Here is a 21,165-nt window from a genome sequence, read left to right on the forward strand (position 1 = left end):
AGGGGGTTGCTGGACACTGTACAGGCCAATATTTCTGCAGCCTCACAGTATAACCAGAGCCAATGGCAGCTTCAGGTCCCTAGGTCCTGAGGCCTCCCAACTCCCCAGGACTGGCAGCACCTAGTGCCCTCAGACCAGGACAGTGCAGAAGCCAGGGAATCAGAGGTCCCCTCTGAGGTACTTGAAGAATAAAAGACCAGGGTGCCCAATCCTGGGAAGGAGAGGTCAGCACAGAAACCAGGGGGACATAAGCCAAGATCAAGCCTGGCTGACCATCGCATCACAAAGGGCAGCCGAGGGAGCTGGCCAGGAATGAAGGCTGGAGAGGAGTAAAAAATGATTGCAGACCTAGGTTCTCTCCACAAAATGCAGGTAGTGATTCCCCTACAATTTCAACCAGTGACTCCAATAGAAAAAGATTTTCCACAAGGATTGCATGAATACCTAGAAGAAATGAAGCAAAAAGAGAAACAAAAACTGGAGAAAAAGATGGAAGGGAAATACATTACTTAGAAAAGTGGTGCATCTTACTCAAGAAAAGGAATCCCTGAAAACTAGAGAAGACCAATAGAAATTCTTGACTCTATGAGAAAGATTAGAATAAAATTTTAAAAACTGGAAAAAGAAAATGGAAGAAAATGTCAGATGTCTGATAATCTAAAACAATGATGCAGAAAACAGGTCAAGCAGAGAGGACTTCCTCAAAAACCAAGATTAAAAAATCTGGATGCTATTTCAAAAGAAGTCAAAACTGCTCAGATAAATGATTATCAGAGCGCTGACAGAAAAGATAGAACCTATCAACCAATCACCTCCTGAAAAAAAAACAAGGAAAAACATCCTGGAAATGTCAAAACCAAGGTCTAGAACTTCAATGTCAAAGAAAAAATCCTGCAAGCATCCAGAAAAATGAAACTTGGCAACTTTTTCTACAATAAATGAGATATCTTAGAATACGATATTCCAAAAGGTTATGTGTGTGTGTGTGTGTGTGTGTGTGTGTGTGTGTGTGTGTGTGTGTGTGTGTGTGTGTGTAGACACAGAATGATAAATATACATACATGTATACATACACCTTGCAAAGCTAAGGAAAACCCTACAAGGGGAAATAGACCATTAATGCCACAGGGGATTTGGAAGCATTCCTGATGAAAAGACCTGAACTGAACAAGGACTTTGAAATACAAATACAAGAGTTCAGAGAAACCTAGAAAGGGAATTTCATTCTAGCAGCTGGAAGGTGCTGTACAGTGTAGTGCTAACATTCTAATGTGGGAAGAGAAAACAAGTTTCTCTTTAGAACCTTAATGTCTTCAAAGGGTACTGAGGGAGATGAATGAGGAAATAGAGGTCTTGGGGTGGACTAGCTCATTTCTGAGGGTTTTTAAAGAAAAGGGAGGGTTAAAGGAATATGCTAATGCAGAAAGAATGTTATTTCTCATCACTGAGGGGTGGAAGAGGAGAATAAAGCCAGGGACAAATGTGAAAAGGGAACAGGTGTCTGATGAACTTCTCTCTTATCTGAAATGAACAAGAGAGTTATACGCACAGATGCACACACAGACGCATAAACAGACATACAGACACACACACACACACACACACAGACACACAGACACACACACACACACACACACACACTCTGCAAAACTTAGTGCAACAGCACTAAGGGAAACAAGCAGGGACAAGGGTTGAAGTGAGCAGAGAAGGGAATTCCAGGGAGGGAAGAGTCCAAATCAAGGCCCTGTTCTGATTCTCAAGAGGAATACAGCAAATGAAGGAACCGTGCAGAAGCCAAGGAAGTGCTGCCTATCAAAAGAGGAAAGGGTGAGCGCATGACCCAGAGGGATGCCGAGCAGCCTGGAGAAGCACAAATGCAGCCTGGGCAGGACACCCAGACACAGGGAAAGGGGCAGGACTGGAGGAGGGTTCATGCAATTCCACTATAAAGAAGACAGCTGGTGACTGCCAGCCCCAGCCTGGCCTGAGGGGGAGGGATGGTCTGGGCTCCAAGAAGCAGGCATTCACACCTAGGGACAGCCTGTGGCTTTCTAGGGTTTGATTTTGCTTGTTACTCCGGAGTTTTCTTCTTCAGTTTTTTTTAATCGAGGGACAGGGGAAGGGGAATGATGCAGAAACCAGAGCAAAGGCCATTGTAACAAATCCTGAAATGTATAGAAGGATGCTTCATCAGTCAGTCAGGCAGCAAGCATTTAGTAAGCACTCATTATGTCTGTGTAAGACCCTGTCCTGTGAGCAGGAGACTCAGAAAGCAAGAAAGGCTGAAATTTAGCACATCCTTGCGTGTTAGCTTGTTTGTTAAAGTGAGTGGTACAAGGAGGTCCACAGCTGCCAAGACTCCTTTTTGTGATCCATTGCATCTCTCAAAATGCTCTTGAGGGGGATTAGTTTTCAAATTAAAAAAGCATACTTAATTATTTTTTCAGAACGAGCAACCTTGTGCAGTCAGGCCCTGGTTTGAAACTCATAACAGCTATAGGAGAGAGGTGGGGCAGGGAGGATTAACCCTGTTTTACAGATATGGAAACTAAGGCCCCACAGATATGTCAAAGTCATGGCCCAGAGCTCTGACCTGGGTATGTGTGCTGTGCAGACACACAGACACAAGGTGCCTCCCAGGGAGTCACTGAGGTAAGAGTGGGAGAGATGCTGGGAAGACAGAAATGGTCTCTGTAGGAGAGGGGCCCAGCCACCCAGAAGGTCGGGTGAGTTCAAAGCTGGCTTCAGTGTGACCCTGGGCAAGTCACTCAACCTCTACCTCAATTTCCTCATCTGTAAACTGGGGATAATAATCGCACTCACCTCCCTACGTGGTTATGAGGGTCAAGTGAATTAACATAAGTAACATTAAGTGCTGTTGCAAACTTTCAAGTGCTCTCTAAGGGTTATTATCATGGATATACCAATATGCTCCTCTTCCTAATAGACAAGCCTTCAAACAGCTGAAGGAAGGCCTGACTAACGTCTCCCCAGGGCCAACCCACCTCCCACCCTCCAGGCAGGCCCCAGGCATCTGAAATCTGCTCCCTCCTCCATGATCCTCAAAGTAGGGGAAGCCTAGAGGGTTAGGTCAGGGTTAAGGGACTTAGCCAAGGTCACACATGCTGCTGTCGGGTTCAAGGTGGGACCAGAGTCCACTTATCTTCTCCAGGTCAACACTGGAAAGGAGTAGGAGTCCCTGAAATTCCATGTCCCATCACCACAGTCTGGGGGCATTCTCCCTCTTCCCAGTCACCCTGGCTCACAACCGAAGGGTCATTATTCTCAACCCTTCACTCCCTCAAGAGAGTAACAATGAATAACAATAATGAAAATAAACTGGCATCCATGTAGTGTTTGAGATATGCAAAGACAGAGCTTTACAAAACTATCTAATTTTATTTTCACAACAACCTTGTGAGTTATTCCCGTTTTGCAGATGAAGAAGGTTAAGTGTCTCATCTAGTTTAATAGTGGGTAAAGGTCTGTGACAGGATTTGAACTCAGGTCTTCCTACCACCTAGCTACCACATCCAATCTATTGCCATGTCCTGTAGTTTCTACCTTCCCAGCATCTCTTGAATCTGCCCCCTCCTCTCTTTTGACCCTGCCCCCAACTCTGGTTCAGACCCTCATCCCCTGACACCTGGACTATTGTAATAATCTGTGGGAGAGTCTGCCTGCCTCAGACTCTCCCCACTTCAGTCCATCCTCCACTCAACCACCAAAGTGATTTTCCTAGAAGGAAGATCCTACCATGTCACTCTGTCCTTCAATTCCATAAACTTCTATGTCTCCCTATGAGGTCCTCTTTATGGTACCTAAAACTTCACTATTTGATTTCAGTCTGCTTTTGCAGGATCATTATGCATCATTTCTCCCCTTCGCCCATTCTATTGTCCAGCCCAACAGTTCTACTTACTGTTTGCCACACAAGGCAACATCTCCCATCTCCACATCTTTGCATTAGCCATCCTTCAAGTCTAGAAAACACTCACTCCTCATTTCTGCCTCTTAGAAACAAACCTCCTAGAGAGGTCTTTCCTGATCCCTTCCATTGTATTAGAGAAGAAAGAATAAGAACCAGTCACTGGGGTGTGGGTGAGAGGAAAAGAAAAGGATGCCAGGACTGAAAGCAGAGTGTACCCAATCTAGAGAGCAGATGCTCACCACATTCCTTCTTTGAATGCAGATGCTGACCACACTTCATTGCCAAGAGGGTATGGAAAACAAAGAGATGAAAACATATGAGAGTAAACTGGAAGAAAACACACTATTAGTAGTCACGACTAAATGTGAATGGCATAGCCTCGCTCATAAAAAAGGAAGAAGTTGGCAGAATGGATTAGAAAACAGACTCCAACAATGTGTCATTTGCAAGAAACACACTTGACACATCACGATTCATGTAGCATTAAAATGAGAGGCTAGAGCAAAGTCCATCATGCTTCAGCTGAACCCCAAAAAGTAGGGGAAGCAGTTAAGGCGTCAACAAAAAGACTGAAAAAAGAGAACCATCAAGAAAGAAACTACCTTATGCCAAGATACAGGCCTTTAGTATTTTACACATATTCATCAAATGACATAGCATCTAAATACTTAAAGGAAAAGCTAAACAGGTTACAGGGAGATAAATATCTAATAACTGGAGACTTCAATGTACCTCTTTCAGACCTAGATCAATTCAACAAAAGAAATAAACAAGAAGTTAAGAGCCTGAATAAAATTTTAGAATTAGATCTCTGATGATTATTGAATGGGAATAATTAGGTATTTCTCAGCTATAGATGGCACCTTTACAAGAGGCTATGTCTTAATGCATCAAACCCTTACAAATGGAGAAAAGCAGAAATATTATACATATATTGACTACCATTATAAAACAAAAACTAAATCCAATAGTCATTTTTAAAAGGATTAACTGGGACTAAGTTAATCCTAAAGAAGGGGGGGGGGGATCAAAGAACAAATAAACAATAGCTGCATTAAAGATAATGATCACAAGGAGATGGCATTCCAAGACTTAGGAGACAAAGCCTGGTCCCCACAGTGGCCGAGCGCTGCCTCCCTCCACCCTCCAATTACCTTGGGTTATGTTCTAACTACTTGTGTATACACAGACACTCCAGGAAATTCATGGGGGGTCCTTAATAAATGGTTGCTGGGTAAATGATTCTCTGGATTTTCCAAACACTCTGCCCAATTAAATTCAGTATTTGCTGAGCACTATTCTAGCCTCACTAGGCAGCCAGGTGAAAGAGTGGACAGAGCACTGGGCCTGGAGTCAGTCAAATCCACCTAAGACCTGGGTGACCTGGGCACCCAGCCTCAGTTTCCTCATCTGTACAATGGGTGACATACTAGAACCTACCCCTGAGGACTGTCATGAGAATCAAGTGAAATACTTGTAAAGCATGCCTGGCATATAATGGGCACTATATAACTACTAGGCATTATAATATTAGATTACTATGTGGAGGAGATGGAAGAGGCCAGACCTTAATCCTCAAGGAATAAGAACCTGTTTTTGCCCTCTTCCAGGGGGTGAAATGACTTGCCCAGGGTCACATAGCTAATAAGTGTCTGAGGCAGAAGCTAAAAGCAGGTCTGTCTTCCTCCCTCCCTCCCTTCCTTCATCCTTTCTTCCAATCCTCCACCTTTGTCAGCTTTACCCTGCTCTAACCTTTGCCCTCAGGCCTCACCAAACTATGACTCATGCTCTTTAGGGGCCCAGAACCCAAGGCCCCATCTCCCAGGAGATGTCCCTGAAGGTCCCAGATCTCACTCTGGGAGTTGCTTCCCCCATGTAGACTAAATGGGAAGGAAGAAAGGAAGCAAGGAAGGAAGGAGGGAAAGAAGGAAGGAAGCAAGGAAGGAAGGAAGGAAGGAGGGAGGGAGGAAGCAAGGAAGGGAGGGAGGAAAGAAGGAAGGCAAGAATCAAACACTTTACAAAGATTAGATCATTCGGTCCTCACCACCAACCTTGGAGGTAGGTGCTATCATCATTGCCTCCTTACAAATGAAGAAACTGAGGAAGCCAGAGGTGAAGTGACTTGCCCAGGGTCCCACAGCTAGATTGGACTTGAAATCAGGTCTTTGTGACTCCAGGCTCATAGTGCTCTATGCACTCACTTGCCTCTTAATGGCAGAGCTGGAATTAGAACTCAGGTCTCCTGGTTGCCAGACTGGAGTAAGCCAGTCCTTGACTTGAGGATTCTGGTGCTTCACAGCAGCCCTTCCTGGGTTCTGAGTTTATGAAGGTGGTTGCCCCAATGCCCTCAGTGGGCAGATGGCACTGGATAAGGCAACTAACTTCACTTGTGGTTGGCACCTCCCTTGCCCCTAGGGCTGCCATCCAGGCCAAGGACCTGGGTCTGCTCTTGCTCCAGCTTTTCCCACAGGTGCACCAGCACAGGACTAGGCACTCTGGGCTGCTGAAGCTGGAATGAAAGCAGACTGATCACAATAAGTACTTAAACGTTTGTTGAACTTGACCTCTTAATGGCCAGATCCTTTCAGACATCTTGAACTGGAGGTCCAGTAGATATCTGAAACTTAACATGTCCAAAATGGAACTCCTCTTTCCTCCTAACTCTTCCTGCCCTCTCTTACCTTTGCTATTACTGTAGAGCGCAGCCCCCTCTCCCAGTCCCTCAGGCTCCTAACCTGGGAGTCATCCTGGCCTTCTCATTCTTTCTCACCTTAAGATCCAATACAATGCCAAGGTCTGTGGATTTCACCTCTGCAGTACCTCTGGTCAATTTTACCTCTCTGTTGCACCTCTGGTCAATCTCACCTCTGCAGTGTCTCCCCAACAGGCCCTTTCTCTCCTCTTAACACTGCCCCCATCCTGTTGCAGACCCTCATCACCTTACACGTGGACTGTTGCAACAGTGGCTGAGGGATCTGCCTGCCTCAAGTCTCTCCCCACTCCAGCCCATCCTCCATTCAGGCACTAAAGCGATTTTTCTAAAACCTGGGACTGACCATGTCACCCCCTGTTCAATAAACTCTGGTGGCTCCCTATTACTTCCAGAACCAAATATAAAACCCTATTTAGTATTCAAGGTCCTGTACAACCTAGCCCCCTCTTACCTATCTAGGCTTTTGACAACTTCCTGTTCCCCACGTGTTAACCAGTGAGGGTCACCCATGACCCTCCATCTCTGGATCCTGAGCTGCCACACCTCTAGTCCTTTCCCTGATCATCTCAGCCTCGGGGCTTCCCTGGCTTGCTTCAGGTCCCAATTAAGATCCCACCTTCTCCAAGAAGCCTTTCCTGACCCCCTTCCACTGCTTTTGTCCCCAGTTTATCTTGTATGTGTTTCTCCCTCATTTTTAAAGAGGACCATGACATCACACTGTATCCTGGGTCATCTCCAGTCGTCCTGATGCTGGCTCAGGAGAAGAAAGTGAGGCTGGTGACCTTGCACAGCCCTCCCTCACTCAAATCCAAGTCAACTGCAAATCATGTCATCATCTTGATATCATGGTCCTCTTCAAGAACGAAGGACAAACACAACACAACAACAATCTTGTGTGCATCGTTTACATGCACGTTTCTTTTCATGAAGCTTCCCCCCTTTAGACTGAACTCTCTGAAGGCAAGGTCTGCTTCTGCCTTCCTTTTTATCCCCAGTACTCAACACTGAGAATGGACAGAGCCTTAACAATCACAGACACTTTCTATTGCCTACCAGTTGATGGGGGAAGGGGGAAGTTTGAGAGGGAGTCTGGGGAACTGAGCCTCAGAGCAAAGGCTCTGGGATTTGGATGCCAGGGTCCTGGTGCAGGGGCAGGGGTCCACCAACACCTTTGCAGCCCAGGGGGTCCTTCCAGGAGCCCAATATGCAGAAATCTGGATTCTCAAGGCTGACCAGGGACCTGACGAGTTGGGAGAAACCTGAATTAAACCTTCACTCTTCCTAGCTGTGAGCTGCTAGGCTGTTAGGCTTGGTTTCCTGACCTGTAAAACAGGTCAAGGAAAAAGGAAAGGAAACAAGCATTATAAATTTGTCTCGAGTGACTGGGGCAGCGAGGAGGTGTAGAGGATAGACACAGGGCTTGGATGAGGAAGATGGGAGTTCAGATTTGGCCTCAGACACTTCCTAGCTGTATCACCTTGGACAAGTCTCTTAATCTTGTTTGCCTCAGTTTCCTTATTGGTAAAATGAGATGAAGGACATGGCAAACCACTCCAGTGTCTGCCAAGAAAACCCCAAATGGGGACCTTGACTGAACTCCAACAATTTGGGTGACTGAATGGTGCCTAAGCAAACTTTCCAGGAGCCCACAAATGTGTCAGTCCCTTTAGGCCCCCTAGAGCCTGAGCTTTGGGTGAAGTGGGGGAGGTGTAGGAACTGGATCAGGAAAAACAGAAGGGCTGAATATGTAGATTACAGAGCCATCTGCCTAGAAGAGATCACCCACTCTATAGGAGAGATGAGATCACCCAGGAAAGGCGAGAAAGGGAAGGGGCCAGGGATGAGCCCTCAGGGCAGCCTTGACTAAGTAGGGAGGGAGAGGGATGGATGATCCCAGAGATAAGAGAGGCCCTGAAGGAGCAAACAGATAGGCAGGAGACCAGGCAGAAAGACGAGAGCCCCAGAACCCCGGGGAGAAGGGTGCCAGCACCCAGACCCACTTAACAAATGTCTGTGATGGAGTCCCTTTAACTGGGAAGCCAGCCCAACACACTGACCAGTAGACTGGAAGGCTGACTCCCGATATCATTTCTAAAAAATGCAGCGGCAGAAGGGGGGAGGGGGAGTCCTAGGGTTTCCTGTGTATCTTGGCCCATCACTGTGGCTTTCTGTGGATTTGCTGCTTCTCTATCTATGTGTGCACATGTAGCTCTAGGCCAATCTCCATCCTGCCAGCCTTGGCAAAACCGCAGGTGGGCACTGCCACACACACACACCCTCCCCAGTCAAGGGAAGCTGGGATCCTAAAGGAGAGCTGTCTCCACCAGTTTGAGCTCTGGCCCAGGCCCCAGTTCTGAGCTTCCCCAAGATTGGACTGAAGGGTCCCTGTGCTATTGGCCAATCCCTCTTTGGCCTGAATCTGTGGGGATGCTTTCCCCACCCTATGACCCAAGCCCAAGGGCCTGGGCTCCATCCTGGTCTACTTAGCCAATCAAACTGCCCACCCTATTCCCGGTACCAGACAAGTGGAGAGAGCCACAACAAAACTGTCAGGGACCCTAAAGATGAACCCTTCATTTTACAGATGGGGAAACTGAGTCCGAAAGGCAGGGATGCTGTCTAGTGCTGGGCCAGGAAGTCGGATCTCAAACATGCTGACTCCTAGCCTATGACTTTCTAGTAGCAAGATGCCTGCAGCACCAACGATTGAATCTAAGTTTAGCTGCTGGCCCTATTTATCACCAAGTTCCCTCTATTCTTGGATCTTCAATCTGCCCATCTAGAAAATGGGCTTGGAGATGCCAGGGATGGGCCCTGCCTTCAAAGAGGACTGGCTGGATTGGGGAGCTCAGGGCTGAAGAAGGCACCAACAGCCATATGGCACTGAGTCCAAGGAGCCCCCCTCACCCTGAGAGGCAGGAATGAAGTGGCTTTAGGGGTTGGTCTGCACTCCTCTCTTCCCTGGCCAGGGCAGACCCCAAAGCTGGGCTCAGGCTCTGCCTGCTTACCCCTTGGCAGCCCCCATCTGGCCTCCCCCTGGTCATAGTACAGCAGTAAGAGGTGGGGGTGGGGGGCAAACCAGGCCCTCAGATGGAGAAAAGTGGAGTGGGGGCTGGAATGTTGAGCTCCCCTCTCATTCCTCCCCCCAGACTTCCTGACACTGCCAAGGAGAGCAGAGGCTGGGAGAGCTCCTGGCTGCTTCTGCAAAAGCTATCAGGAGCTTGTTTCCTGGCCCTTGTGGGCTCTCTGGGCGAGCGTCAATGTGTCTGTCCATGGGTGTGGGTGTGGGGGGGGAGGGGGAGGGTCTGAGTGGAGAGGAATACTAGGTCTAATGGGGGGGGGGGGCGTTCAGAATGAGGAGCGGGACTGCCCTCCCCCACCCCCAATCTTTTCACCCCCTGGCTGGCTCCCTGCCTTGTCACCTCCCGGGGCCCTTGGGTCCCCCAGCACTGGGACAGCCCTCAGCCCTCACACCTAGCCCGGGGCCTCAACGTCCTCCTACCTCAGCAGGTTCTGTAAGCCCTGTTTGCTGGAGTGTCTCCTCAGGAGCGCCCCGCTGCTGCCGCCGCCGCCGTTCATCGTGCCCCTGGGCACTGCGGGGCTGCCAGCCTTCGGAGCGGAGGAGGGGGCGCCTGCTACGGCCGAATCTGCTGCCCACCCCTCTCTCTCCTCTCTTATTCTTCTCTCTCTCTCTCTCTCTCTCTCTCTCTCTCTCTCTCTCTCTCTCTCTCTCTCTCTCTCTCTCTCTCTCTCTCCCTTCCTCCTCTCGCGTTCCCTCTCTCCAGGAAGTTCAGCAGCTCCTTTTGTTTGCCTCCAGCCCCTTTTCCTCTCCACACCCCCCACCTCGGTCTGCCCCCTCCCCTTCTCTCTCCTCCCCCTCCTCCTGCCCCTCCTCCCCCTCTTCTCTACACTAGTCAGAAAGGTCCGAGAACAGAAATGGGGGGCGGGGGGCTCCGAGCCGACCCCACAGAGCCGCTTTCTGCCTTTGCTTTTCGACCTGTCCCGGGGTCTCTCCCTTTGTCTCCTCCCTGCCCCCCCCCAGCCTCTCAGTCTCTCTCACTCCCTTTCTCCTCCCCGCTCACTTTCTCCTTTCCCCGTTCTCCATTGTCTCTTTGTTTTCCCTCTACCTCACCCGTTATCACCTGAGGCCCCTCCCTGCCTAGACGGCTGAGCCCGACGGGGGTGGGGGGAAGGGAGCACCCTGCAGGCTACCTGAATAAAGCGGGGAGGGAGAGACCCCCGCCCAGGCTAAGCCCCTGAGGGGACTCTCTCCCAGCCCCAGCACAACCTCTCCGGGGTGACTTATTTCTGAGTCCCAACATCGCCCCCCCTCGCCCCCGCTCCAACCGGCCCTGTTCCTATGACCGTTACAGCGGCTGTTCCCCCCCCCCCCCCGCCAGGGTGCTCCCCCAGGACTGATAAACCCTGCCCCCTCCCCAGGGCCAGTACTCCTCAGCGAAGCTTGGGTTAGACCCTACACGTGATCCCATGATGGTCCTTGGGGTGGCCCCAGAGGAAGGGTCCAAGGTTCAGGGAGGGGATCCCTCAGCCGCGATCTCGGCGCCTCCAAGCTGGCCTGTTTACTCCGAGTGCTCCTTGCGGGCAGGGCAGTTCCCTTGCCTCCAGCAGTGCTTTCGGCGCTTGGCTCCCAGCCCGAATTTTGCTAGCCGGGGGAGCCCTGCGGGCAAGACCCTGGCCTGTGGGCGCCCAAGCTGGGCGCAGCTCGCCCAGTTACACAAGGCTTCCCGACCTCGAACCCCTTGGCACCTTTCCCGATGCTCCGGGTCCTGCCTTGGGTGGCCCAACAGTCAACCCCCAGGCGCTCTTCTCTGGGATAAACGCACTCAGTCCCAGCTCCAGACTGCGCGCCTCAGGCGGGCTTCCAGCTTTCTCAGACGGCCCTGCCCCGGATCCTCGGCAACCTTCTCCCGGACCTTCCACAAACAGGGTCCCCAGAGCTGAACCCAACCCGCTAGGTGTGGTGGGCCAGGGCAGAGAGTCGAGGCCTAGCGGTGCGGCTCCCACAGAGCCAGCCCCTTTGGTGGCAGACTCGCTGCTGATTCACAATGACCTTGCACGCCCTTGAACACTTCCTGTAGGCCATGCCCAGTCCTCTTGCCTATGGCATCTGATCCCGGGGAAAGAAGGATTTCCAACCTAAGGGCAAGCTTTTAGACTTTCCAATGAGCTTTCTTTGGATTAGATTCCACCCAATAGTCTAGCTGTCCAAAGAGCTAATAATCAATAACTGATTAAGTGCCTACTGTGTGCTAGGCAATGTGCTAAGATCTGAAGGTACAAAGAAAGGTAAAAAAAAAAAAAAAGACAATACCTTCTCTCCAGGAGCTCAAGGCCTAATGGGGGAGACAAGAGTAAACAAATATGTAGTAAGGGAGCTCCTGACTAGATAAATAGGAAATAATGAACAGAGGGAAGGCCCTGGAATTCAGGGGGGGGAGGTTTCCTGTGGGACTTCAAGGAAGTCAGGGAGGTGGTCATCTGAGCACAGGAGGGAGAGCCTTCCAGGGACAAGGAGGAAGAACGCCAGAGCCAAGAGACGGGGAGGGTCTAGTTGGAGGAACAGCCTGGAGACCAAGACACTGAATGGAAGAGGACGTGAGCAGAGGGAAAGGATAAGAAGCCTGCAAAGGTAGGAGTGGGCTAGGTTTGCATTTGTTCCTGGAGGTGATAGGCAGGCACTGGAGTTTACTGAGTAGGGGCATGACATGGTCCAGCTTGCATTTTAGGAAAATCTCTTTAATGGTCAGATGGAGGATTGACTGGATAGGCAGGCAGATGCCCCGCAGGATATCACATTACTCCAGGGCCTGCACCAGGATGGGGGCAGTATCAGAGGAGAGGAGGAGGCAAACAGCAGAGATGTCAGTGAAGGTAGAGATGTCATGTCTTGGCAATAGATTGGATATGGAGAGTGAGAGAATGGGGATTCCAGAGTGATGCCTACAGGTTGAGAGACTGGGGGCCTGGGATAACAGTAACAGGGAAAGTCAGAGGCAGGAGGGCTTGGGGAAAAGGTGAGGTGTGTTGGACATGTCCAGTTTAAGATGTCTACTGGATATTCATTTAGATGTGACTGAAAGAAATTGGAGGTCAGCAGAAAGATTGGGGCAGTAAAGGCAGATCTGAAAATCATCAGCAGAGAGAGAGATGGTCATTTGATCTGCGCAAGCTGATTGTGTCACCACATGAAGTAGTCTAAAGGGAGGACACCAGAGGGAGGACACCAGAGGGAAGACACCAGCACTTCTGAGCCCTGAATCTGTTACCTGGCAATTCCTTCCAGATTTGTGTGACCTGAAAGTTTCATGAAGGTGTCACCTCTGGCTTTATCAAGCTGTAAGAGGAACATTCCCTTCTTCCAACCCTAAACCCCAAATGGCTTGACTAACATCCTACTATTATGATCAGGTGAGAAGCCTCTTGGATTTCATTACAGAATTAATCAAAGATAATCTAGCTTCCAACCAAAGCAGTGATGTACTTTTGAGTGGTCAACAATCTACTTTAATCAAACACACATACCAACAGAGAAAATACAGGCTGAGAAATAAAGACCAACAGACAGGATTCCCAACTGGGACCATAAGTAATACATACATCGCAGATCAGCAGACAAATGCAGCTGCCTGACCATGACACACATACATAGTTACCAGAGAGAGAAGCACCAACAGCTGGGTTTTCATAGCCAGGGGCTCCTTCTCAGCTACCCAGAGTCTCCTCTGGCCAAACCAACACTTCCAGTGAGTAAGCCCCAAAACAAAACCTCACCTCAGAGTATATATACACTTTTCAGAGTGGGAGGGCACAACCCTCTGATCCAATGGCACAATAGATATTAACAAAAGGTATTGAGGCTTATTAATGGGTGGAGAAGATCTTTAACTCTTTCCCCCTTCCCCCAACCTCTATTAACTTTACATTAACATTACACTGGCCTACATGTATGTCAGAGAAAGAGATCCCAGAAGGGAGGGCAGTGAGTCAACAATTACTGATTGGAGTGATCACACTCCAAGAGCTCCTTACAAAGGCACCTTGCAGGTGGGAAGAGAGAGAGAAGGAGCCCAGAGAGAGGATCATACTCTACCTCCCAATTGACTAGAGGGTAAACTTGTGCACTCAGCAAAGCCCAAAATTTGGATCTCCCATCAGAGCTAGTAGCAATGTCCCAGGAGCATCTGTGGCCTGAGGCTAACTAGACAGCCCATGAAAAGATAGTCTCTGAATTATAAAAAACCACCAACCCAGTGCTGAGTCCAGCAGGCAGCTATAAACAAGGGTAACTTCATGAAGACTTCATGAAGGGAGCAAAGAGCTTCCAATAATTATGTATGTTCTCTAAACTCTCACTTTCTCCTGGCCTCCCCTGGAAGAGGATGCTCCCAGTTTAGGAGTGGAGGAGAGATGTTTTGTACCAACTGTTGTTACTCTACCATCCTACTAAATACATATTTCTAAACACTAATGAAGCCTGGATGGTTGATAATCAATAGAGACCACACTGATGGGGGCTCACATACTCCCCAATCCTCAGCTTTACCCATAGAATACTAGCAGGAGAAGTAGACTGCTGCCTTCTGGGGACCACCATTGTTCCTTGTTTAAAGTGAGCATGTTTCTCACAGTTGGGGGCTTGTTAGGCGGGCTCACTTCTAAGAATTCTTGGGGATCGTCCTGGATCTTTAGCATTAGAAAGGTTAGGATGGAATCTTGCTTGTGGGGCATGGGAGTGCACCCATCGATTTTTCAGTGACCTAGACACACCCACAGGCATGGTTCCCCTCTTCTGACTGCTGACTTCTCAGGGACAGCTAAAACAATGGATTGAATGGGCGGGGAGGCAGCATAAGTCAGGGACCCGAGCAAGGGCAGGAAAGTCAATGGCTAAGTACTATCTTGTCTGCCTTAGGATCTCAGGCACCACCAGTCCTTCAGGGGCCTTCAGAGAATAAATCCTAAGAGGGGAAGTGAGCAGTCTTAAAATAATGGTACCAGGGAGGGGATGAATAATCCTCTGGGCATTCCTTCAGAAGCCTGTTTCAAGGAACGCTAGCTATATTCCTTCCCCGTCTGCTCTGGAGAGAGAGTAGAAAGAGGGGGGAGAGAGAATCTAGATTCTAGGAAGCATCCTTTTGAAATTGTCTTGGAATCAGTCAGAGTAAATTGACATTAATAGTTGAATTTTGACTGGTCTAGTCTAAAATTAGTTTATTTCCTAAAAAGAGAGGAATTATATTGTTCCATCTGTTCTGTGCTTGAAACTGGAAGAAATGGTGATTATCTGGTTTATTTGAAATATAAAAGAGGGGAGGATATGGGTAGGATGGTAGAGTATCCAAGTGCTCAGACCATGTACTCCCTCCCCCCATCCCACTTAAGAAAATGTTTAGCCTGATTGGAAAACCAATAGACAAAGTTATGGAAGGTTATTGGATTTAAAAATTGTTTACTGTGATTTGTAATTATTACTAATAGTTATTAAACTACCAAGCTACATGGTTGGAAGTCATACTTTGTCAGTGTTAAATTATTTAGGCCCTGTTGCCTGAGCAAGAATGCTCTTTAATTAATCTGATTCAAAACTTTTTTTTTAATCTGGGAAGGTCTTTCCACCTCTGGGGAGTGGAAGACCTCACTTAAAGGAGGATATCTTTTCTTATGGATATTAGCAGAGTAAAAGACATCCACTCTGCAGGGAAAAGTTGAATTTTGATTTGATGACATCTCAAAGCTAAAATCTGTACTTTAGGTTTGAATTGGGTCAATGTATCTGATATCAGACAGTGTGTTTAAAATTCACTTTAGAATTTCAGTGATCTCTGTCCATGTGCTCAGACTTTGTCCACGTGGACAAGGGGAAGGTTCCCCCTCCCACCAATATGATTTCAAGGCTGGAATGAGACTGGGAGATCTGGTCTGGTGGATCTTGGAGGAGGGAGGGCAGCTGGAAGATGACTTTTCAGCTCTTTAAGGAAGTAGAGTAAAAAAAGATTATGGGAAGTTATAAATAAAGTTTTCTTTTAAGTAACAAGAGTATTTTAAAAAAAAGGAGGGCTAAAATGTTTATCATTAGTGATCATAAATCCAGATTTGATATGATTCAAGTCAAAATCTGTCCTGAAGAAATACCGAGCAGCATCTGAGATTCTCTTCCTATCAGGATTAAGCAGAAAAAGATATTGTTATTAGGCATTTATGGTTGTAAAGTGCTTAACACAAGAATGGGTGTATATTAGATGCAACATTAATCTAAAGTAATTGCTACCCGATTTTTAAATTTGGAGTTTGTTATATATACACTGAGGTTTTAAAAGGACATGATAGAAATTTGATAATCTGAAATTTATATTTGGTTATAATAAGCAGCAAAAATGCTGATGTTTGCTATATAATGGTAGAATTAACTTTGGCTTTGTTTAAGTTCGAAAGGGATTCCAGTGCAGACAGTTATAGTTAAGATGTGGAGGAACTGGATAATCTGAGTAATAGGACTGAGAGACTTGGAAAGATGAATAAGGTTTGAATAGTTCTGGATGGGTTAGTTTCAGATGGTTTCAGTAAATAGTGAGGGTGTGAGGAAGCATTTTAGGGAGACAGAAAAATCATATAACTTGATTTGATAATTAATAGCTCCATCAAATTTGGGATGACTCTATCTGAAAGGACATCAGGTGATAGAGTGTGCCCTAGTGGTGGTAAGGAGATGAATTACTGTGCAAGGTGATGTGGAAATCCATTCACCTGAATGAGTAATGGCTTATTTTAAGTTTTAAGTAAACTTAAGTAGGTTTAGATTTTTAAGCAAATCTAAATGTTGTTATATTAGAAATCGCATTGTCAAATTAATGATGAATTGGTTAAAAAAAACTGTTATGAATTCTGTGTAAGAGTTTCTGTGTTGTAGAATTCCTGCTGAGAAAATGAGAATCCTTGGGGAAAAAAATACATTTATACTTTTATATATGGTTGTGATGTTCTAGCCTGTTCCATCCAAGGATACATTAAGTAGGTTAAAAGTTTATTTATGCCGTTAAGAAGAAAGTTTTAACCAAAATTGTTTTTTTGATATGAATCAAGCATTTACAAAAGTATGTTTGTAAAAGGAAGCTTATGGGCAAATGTGAAAAGGCCTTGGTTTTAGATCTTGCAATATTTGCCACTTAGGTTCATGAGGGTTTTATGATAAATTGTAAACTGTTCTTAAAAGAGAAAAATATTTGTTGTATTAATGTTTTGTATAATCTTTTTATGATTTTTGAAAGGCCTACCTACCAAATTTATATTTGTAAGTTAATTTGTTATAACTGGGTTTTATGGGGGGGGGGGTTGGAAGATAAGGGACAAGATAAGGGAGACCAAGAATTTTATGGCTCCAGGAAGCTCTGTGATAAATTTTGAGACACTCTCCTGGCCCCCTCCCTCTTTCCTTTTGAAGTCCAATCATTACAGAAGGACTTTTTAAGATCTAAAATGAACTCAGATGGAGTTCCTAAACAAGGAACTTGTTTTTGTGATAGACAATCTCGAGTGATTTTTTTTTGGACAAATATAAGATTTAAGATGTAAGTCCTGGTAAAATTTTTGATTTGTGAAACCTGATATTTGGTAAAAGCCTCTGGGACCATTCCTTGTTGTGGTCTACTACTCAGAGAGGAATGTGACAGGGAGAAGTTGGCCTCAGAAGACAATCCTGTCCTTAGCCTGGGATGGGATCCTTCTGGCTCAGTTTTCCCATTGTGTTCCTCCGAAAAGGGATGTTTTTCCCTTGACTATTTCTGAGTCTGGTTATAAGGTGGGGATGATATCTGATTAGGTCCTTGCTTTTCATCTTCATGGCATGTTTCTATAATCAAAGTGGACAGTTTAAGATGTAAGCACAATGCAAGTAGTGGAATCTTGCTGTTATCAATGAATTGGGTAAATGGGTATTCTAGTATGGTCTTGTGAAAGATAAAATCCCTGAATTAGAACATTCTTTCTGAATGTAATGGGAATGATTACATAAAGGATAGGGAACCAAAGTATAAATGTGACGTTGTATCATTGTTCCATAGAACATGGCTGGGATTTAAAGTTAATTACAACAGTATGGAATTGTTGAGGACCCAAAGATGGCAATTTTCTGGGTCCTGCTCAAATGAATTCAACCCAAGCCTTCTTTCAGCTAAAGAAGGTCAAAGTTTGTTATCTTATCTACAGAGGGACTGAGGAAGGAGTCCAGGGTGGCCCCAGGTGGTCTGGGGGTTCCAGGAATGGTCTTGATGGGAATGGCCAGTAACCTGGAGAATTGAATTGATAGGACATAGTGATAGGGAAAAGTTTATGGGCTTCTAGAGAGCCAGTTCACATGCGGCAAGGTGAGGTTTTCCAGGGCCCTAAAACTCTTTGGGGACAAGGGACACAAGTCCCAACTTGGATTAAGATCTTTACATGTTACAAAGACCAATTGGGTAAAAACAATTGACTGAATTAATAACTGAGACTAAATCAAAGACATCTTTGGTTCGGGGAAAAGAATTTCAGCCTAAGTTTCTTAGAGGCAGGTAACCTCTGGTAATATTTGGCATTGATGGAAAGGTTAAATGTTTCTTTTTCGACTTGAATTCATTTCATGAACATAAGCTAAAGTTAGTGTTTGAACTTATCATACGTGTAGCTCATTCTTTTAGGCTGAGCAGAGTTAGAAAGGGACAGAGTGGTTTCAGAAACAGATGTAAATCTACTAGAGCAATAACTTATGATTGTTATTCAATCAGGAACTAGAACATGTATAGAAAGGCATGTAGGCTACTTAAGATTTGCTTCAAAAGATGTTCCTTGGCCAATGTGAGATTATGGTCATCTCTAAAACTGATTATTGGAGCTTGCTGTTTTAAAATTTTATAAGACTATTAACTGACTGTTTTTCTGAGTCTAACTCCAGGTGTGGATAGCAAGAGAGGCAGTCTGAGCCACTGATCCATGATGCCAGTAAGCCTGTGAGATGCTGGTATGAACTGCAAAAAGGTGATCTCCCAGAAAGGTTGGGAGAGTGGCTGTTCAACCTGAGCTGAGGTAGGATTCTCCTGACTCAATTTCCCTGCTGACACCTGGTAGACTTTAAACCTGGCTGAATGCCATTTGACAATCTACTCCTGCCTGGGATTGACATGAAGTTAGGGAGATGTTGTTTCCCTGCAATGTCCCTACTCTTAGTGGCAATTTCCTACAATCAAAAGTTTTGTAAGCATGATACCAGATCTATTAAATAATAGATTGTTGGTAGGGGAACATCTGAGGTTATCTAAAATTAAGCTATTAGGCTTAGGACTTTAGACCAACAAGAATAAGTTAAGGTCCTTTAATTCTTAGTAATAGTGTGGAGACAATCAGGTCAGTGAGGCTTGTGAGGCTAGCATACATAGTTCTTATTTTGTCTCAGTTGGTCAATGTTAAAAGAAAAGTGGTTTGTGGTCTATATTGTAAATTCTATAAAAGAAGCATCGCATGACCAGAAGTTGAAATTGTCTTATGAGGTGATATGTACTGTGTTAAAAATGATTATTTATTGTATTTGTGTACGTACTGGAGTCTGGTATTGACTCCTTAGTGAAATCTCATCTTCCTGATGCGGGAATGTAAAATGTAAAAACTGGGTTCTAATGTGGATTTCTTAAACATGACAACTGGCCAAAGTTCCAATTTTGATTTTGTAAGAGTGATGTGTATAAAGTTTAAGAATGGACATCTAAAATGGTATTAAGGTCAGTTTTATAGGAGAGTAGACATCTGGATTTCACAAGAAGATAAAGGGAAGATGCTAAGATGCTTTGCTGAAGACGGCTTGAACGAGCATCCGGACCAGAAAACTGCATCAGATGATGTTCCTCCCCAGACTGCTGTATAAGATGGAAACTCTGAATGGACAGATCATTGATCTGCCTTTGTATTTTGAATCTCTGCATTTGTACTTATGAAAGGGGACTGCCCCCTTATAATTTGTCAATGCATTGGTCAACTTTGTTCCCTTCTTATATTCATATAAAGGGGAGATAGATGAAGGGAAGAATTCATAGGGGAAAGAATGTGAGGAGATATTTATTGGATTTAGGTGTGGAAACAGAAATTTTGATAAAAAAAGGGGGGGATTTTGTGGGAAGTAATAAAGTTCTGTTGTCTACATTGCTGGGTGATAGGGGTTGTGACCTAGCATGGACAGGTTAGAGGTCAGAAACTAATGTGCAGGCCCAAGGAGCTGCATGAGGAAGGGCCTATCAGAGAGGAGAACATGGAGTCACATGGCCAGGGGATGGTGTCCCGGGAGATCCAAAGTTCGGAAAACAGCATAAGAAGCCCCATCTTTCTGCACGTGTTGTAGTCTTCCTGTAACCTTACTGGGGAGGCTACCTGTCCATTCAGGGGAAATGGATGTAAAGATTAATAAAAGCTTTTCTGATTTCACAACAGGCACTATTCCTTGTTTAAGGTGAACATATTTCTCACTGTTGGGGGCTTGTTAGGCTCACTTCTAATAGGAGGGAGAGAGGGAGGGAGGGAGGAAGGAAAGGAAGGAGGAAGAAAGGGAAGGAGGAAGGAAGGACAAAGTCCCAAGGGTTTGGATGACAGCAGTCCCAAGGGTGTCTACTGACTGCTGTCTTTGGATCTGAGAAGCTCAAAGTAGGGGCAGGGGGGAGGAGCGGTTCTGGATGATGGTGGTGGAGGGAGGGTCAGGGAGGGCAGTGGGCCATGATGGGGAGGAGAAAGCCTGTCAGGGCCATGAACAAAAGGACTTGTCCAGTACTGGAAAGGGTGGCCAGGTCAGTGATGGCTTCTGGAGGGTGTGCAAGATGAAAGGAGAAGGAGAGGGTCCCAGGTGTAAACAAGAGAGCTCCCAGAGAGCATGGGATCAGGGCCAGGCAGAGCTGGGAGGGGGATGGGAAGGCAGGAAGTGATCAGGAGGGGAGCTGTCCTTGGGCTTGGATGAGAGAGACTTTCCGGTGTATTCACATAACCTTCTGCTCCAAAGAAACACCAGCTTGTCAGCCTTTACTATGTGCCAAGCACAGGGGAAACAAAGGAAAAGGCAAAAAGAATTCCTGTCCATAAGGAGCTTAGCCCTAGTACTGAGGCCAGGAGAACCTGTGTTCAGATCCCACCTCAACACTTACTAGCTGTGTGATCCTGGGCAAGTCACTTTACCCTGATCTGCCTCAGTTACCTCATCTAAAATGAGGTGGAGGAGGAAATGGTAAACGAGCCCAGTATCTGTGCCAAGAAAACCCCAAATGGGGTCATGGACAGTCAGGCAAAACTAAACAACTACAAGAAGAAGACGGGAAATTATAAGCATGGAAGAGACCCCAAAGTAAAAGCATGGAGACAAGAGAGGTGTATGAGGCGCAGCAGGTCGAACCACATGGCCAGAACCAGGGAAGCCAGCAGGGTGAGGTGTGCCCCCATTGGAGGAGGGGCTTGTAGGAATTGCCCCTCAGGATCTGTGGGTTCCAGGGGATCGCTT

General features: G+C 46.4%; 1 protein-coding gene across 4 annotated transcripts in view; it reads right to left on the reverse strand.

Annotated features, from left to right (window-relative positions):
* Positions 1-21,165, reverse strand: part of LSP1 (lymphocyte specific protein 1) — a 59,025-nt gene that overhangs the window by 24,254 nt on the left and 13,606 nt on the right. For 2 of the 4 annotated variants that reach the window (XM_072639496.1, XM_072639494.1), the window contains exon 1: positions 10,147-10,480. The exons of the other annotated variants lie outside the window; for them this stretch is intronic. In XM_072639496.1, the coding sequence (XP_072495597.1) occupies positions 10,147-10,223 (77 nt within the window). In that variant the 5' untranslated portion in view covers positions 10,224-10,480. Of the gene's footprint in view, positions 1-10,146; positions 10,481-21,165 lie in introns of those variants that run through there. 4 annotated transcript variants of the gene reach the window in all.

This window comes from Notamacropus eugenii, chromosome 2 (assembly GCF_028372415.1).
Source record: "Notamacropus eugenii isolate mMacEug1 chromosome 2, mMacEug1.pri_v2, whole genome shotgun sequence".
Taxonomy (NCBI): domain Eukaryota; kingdom Metazoa; phylum Chordata; class Mammalia; order Diprotodontia; family Macropodidae; genus Notamacropus; species Notamacropus eugenii.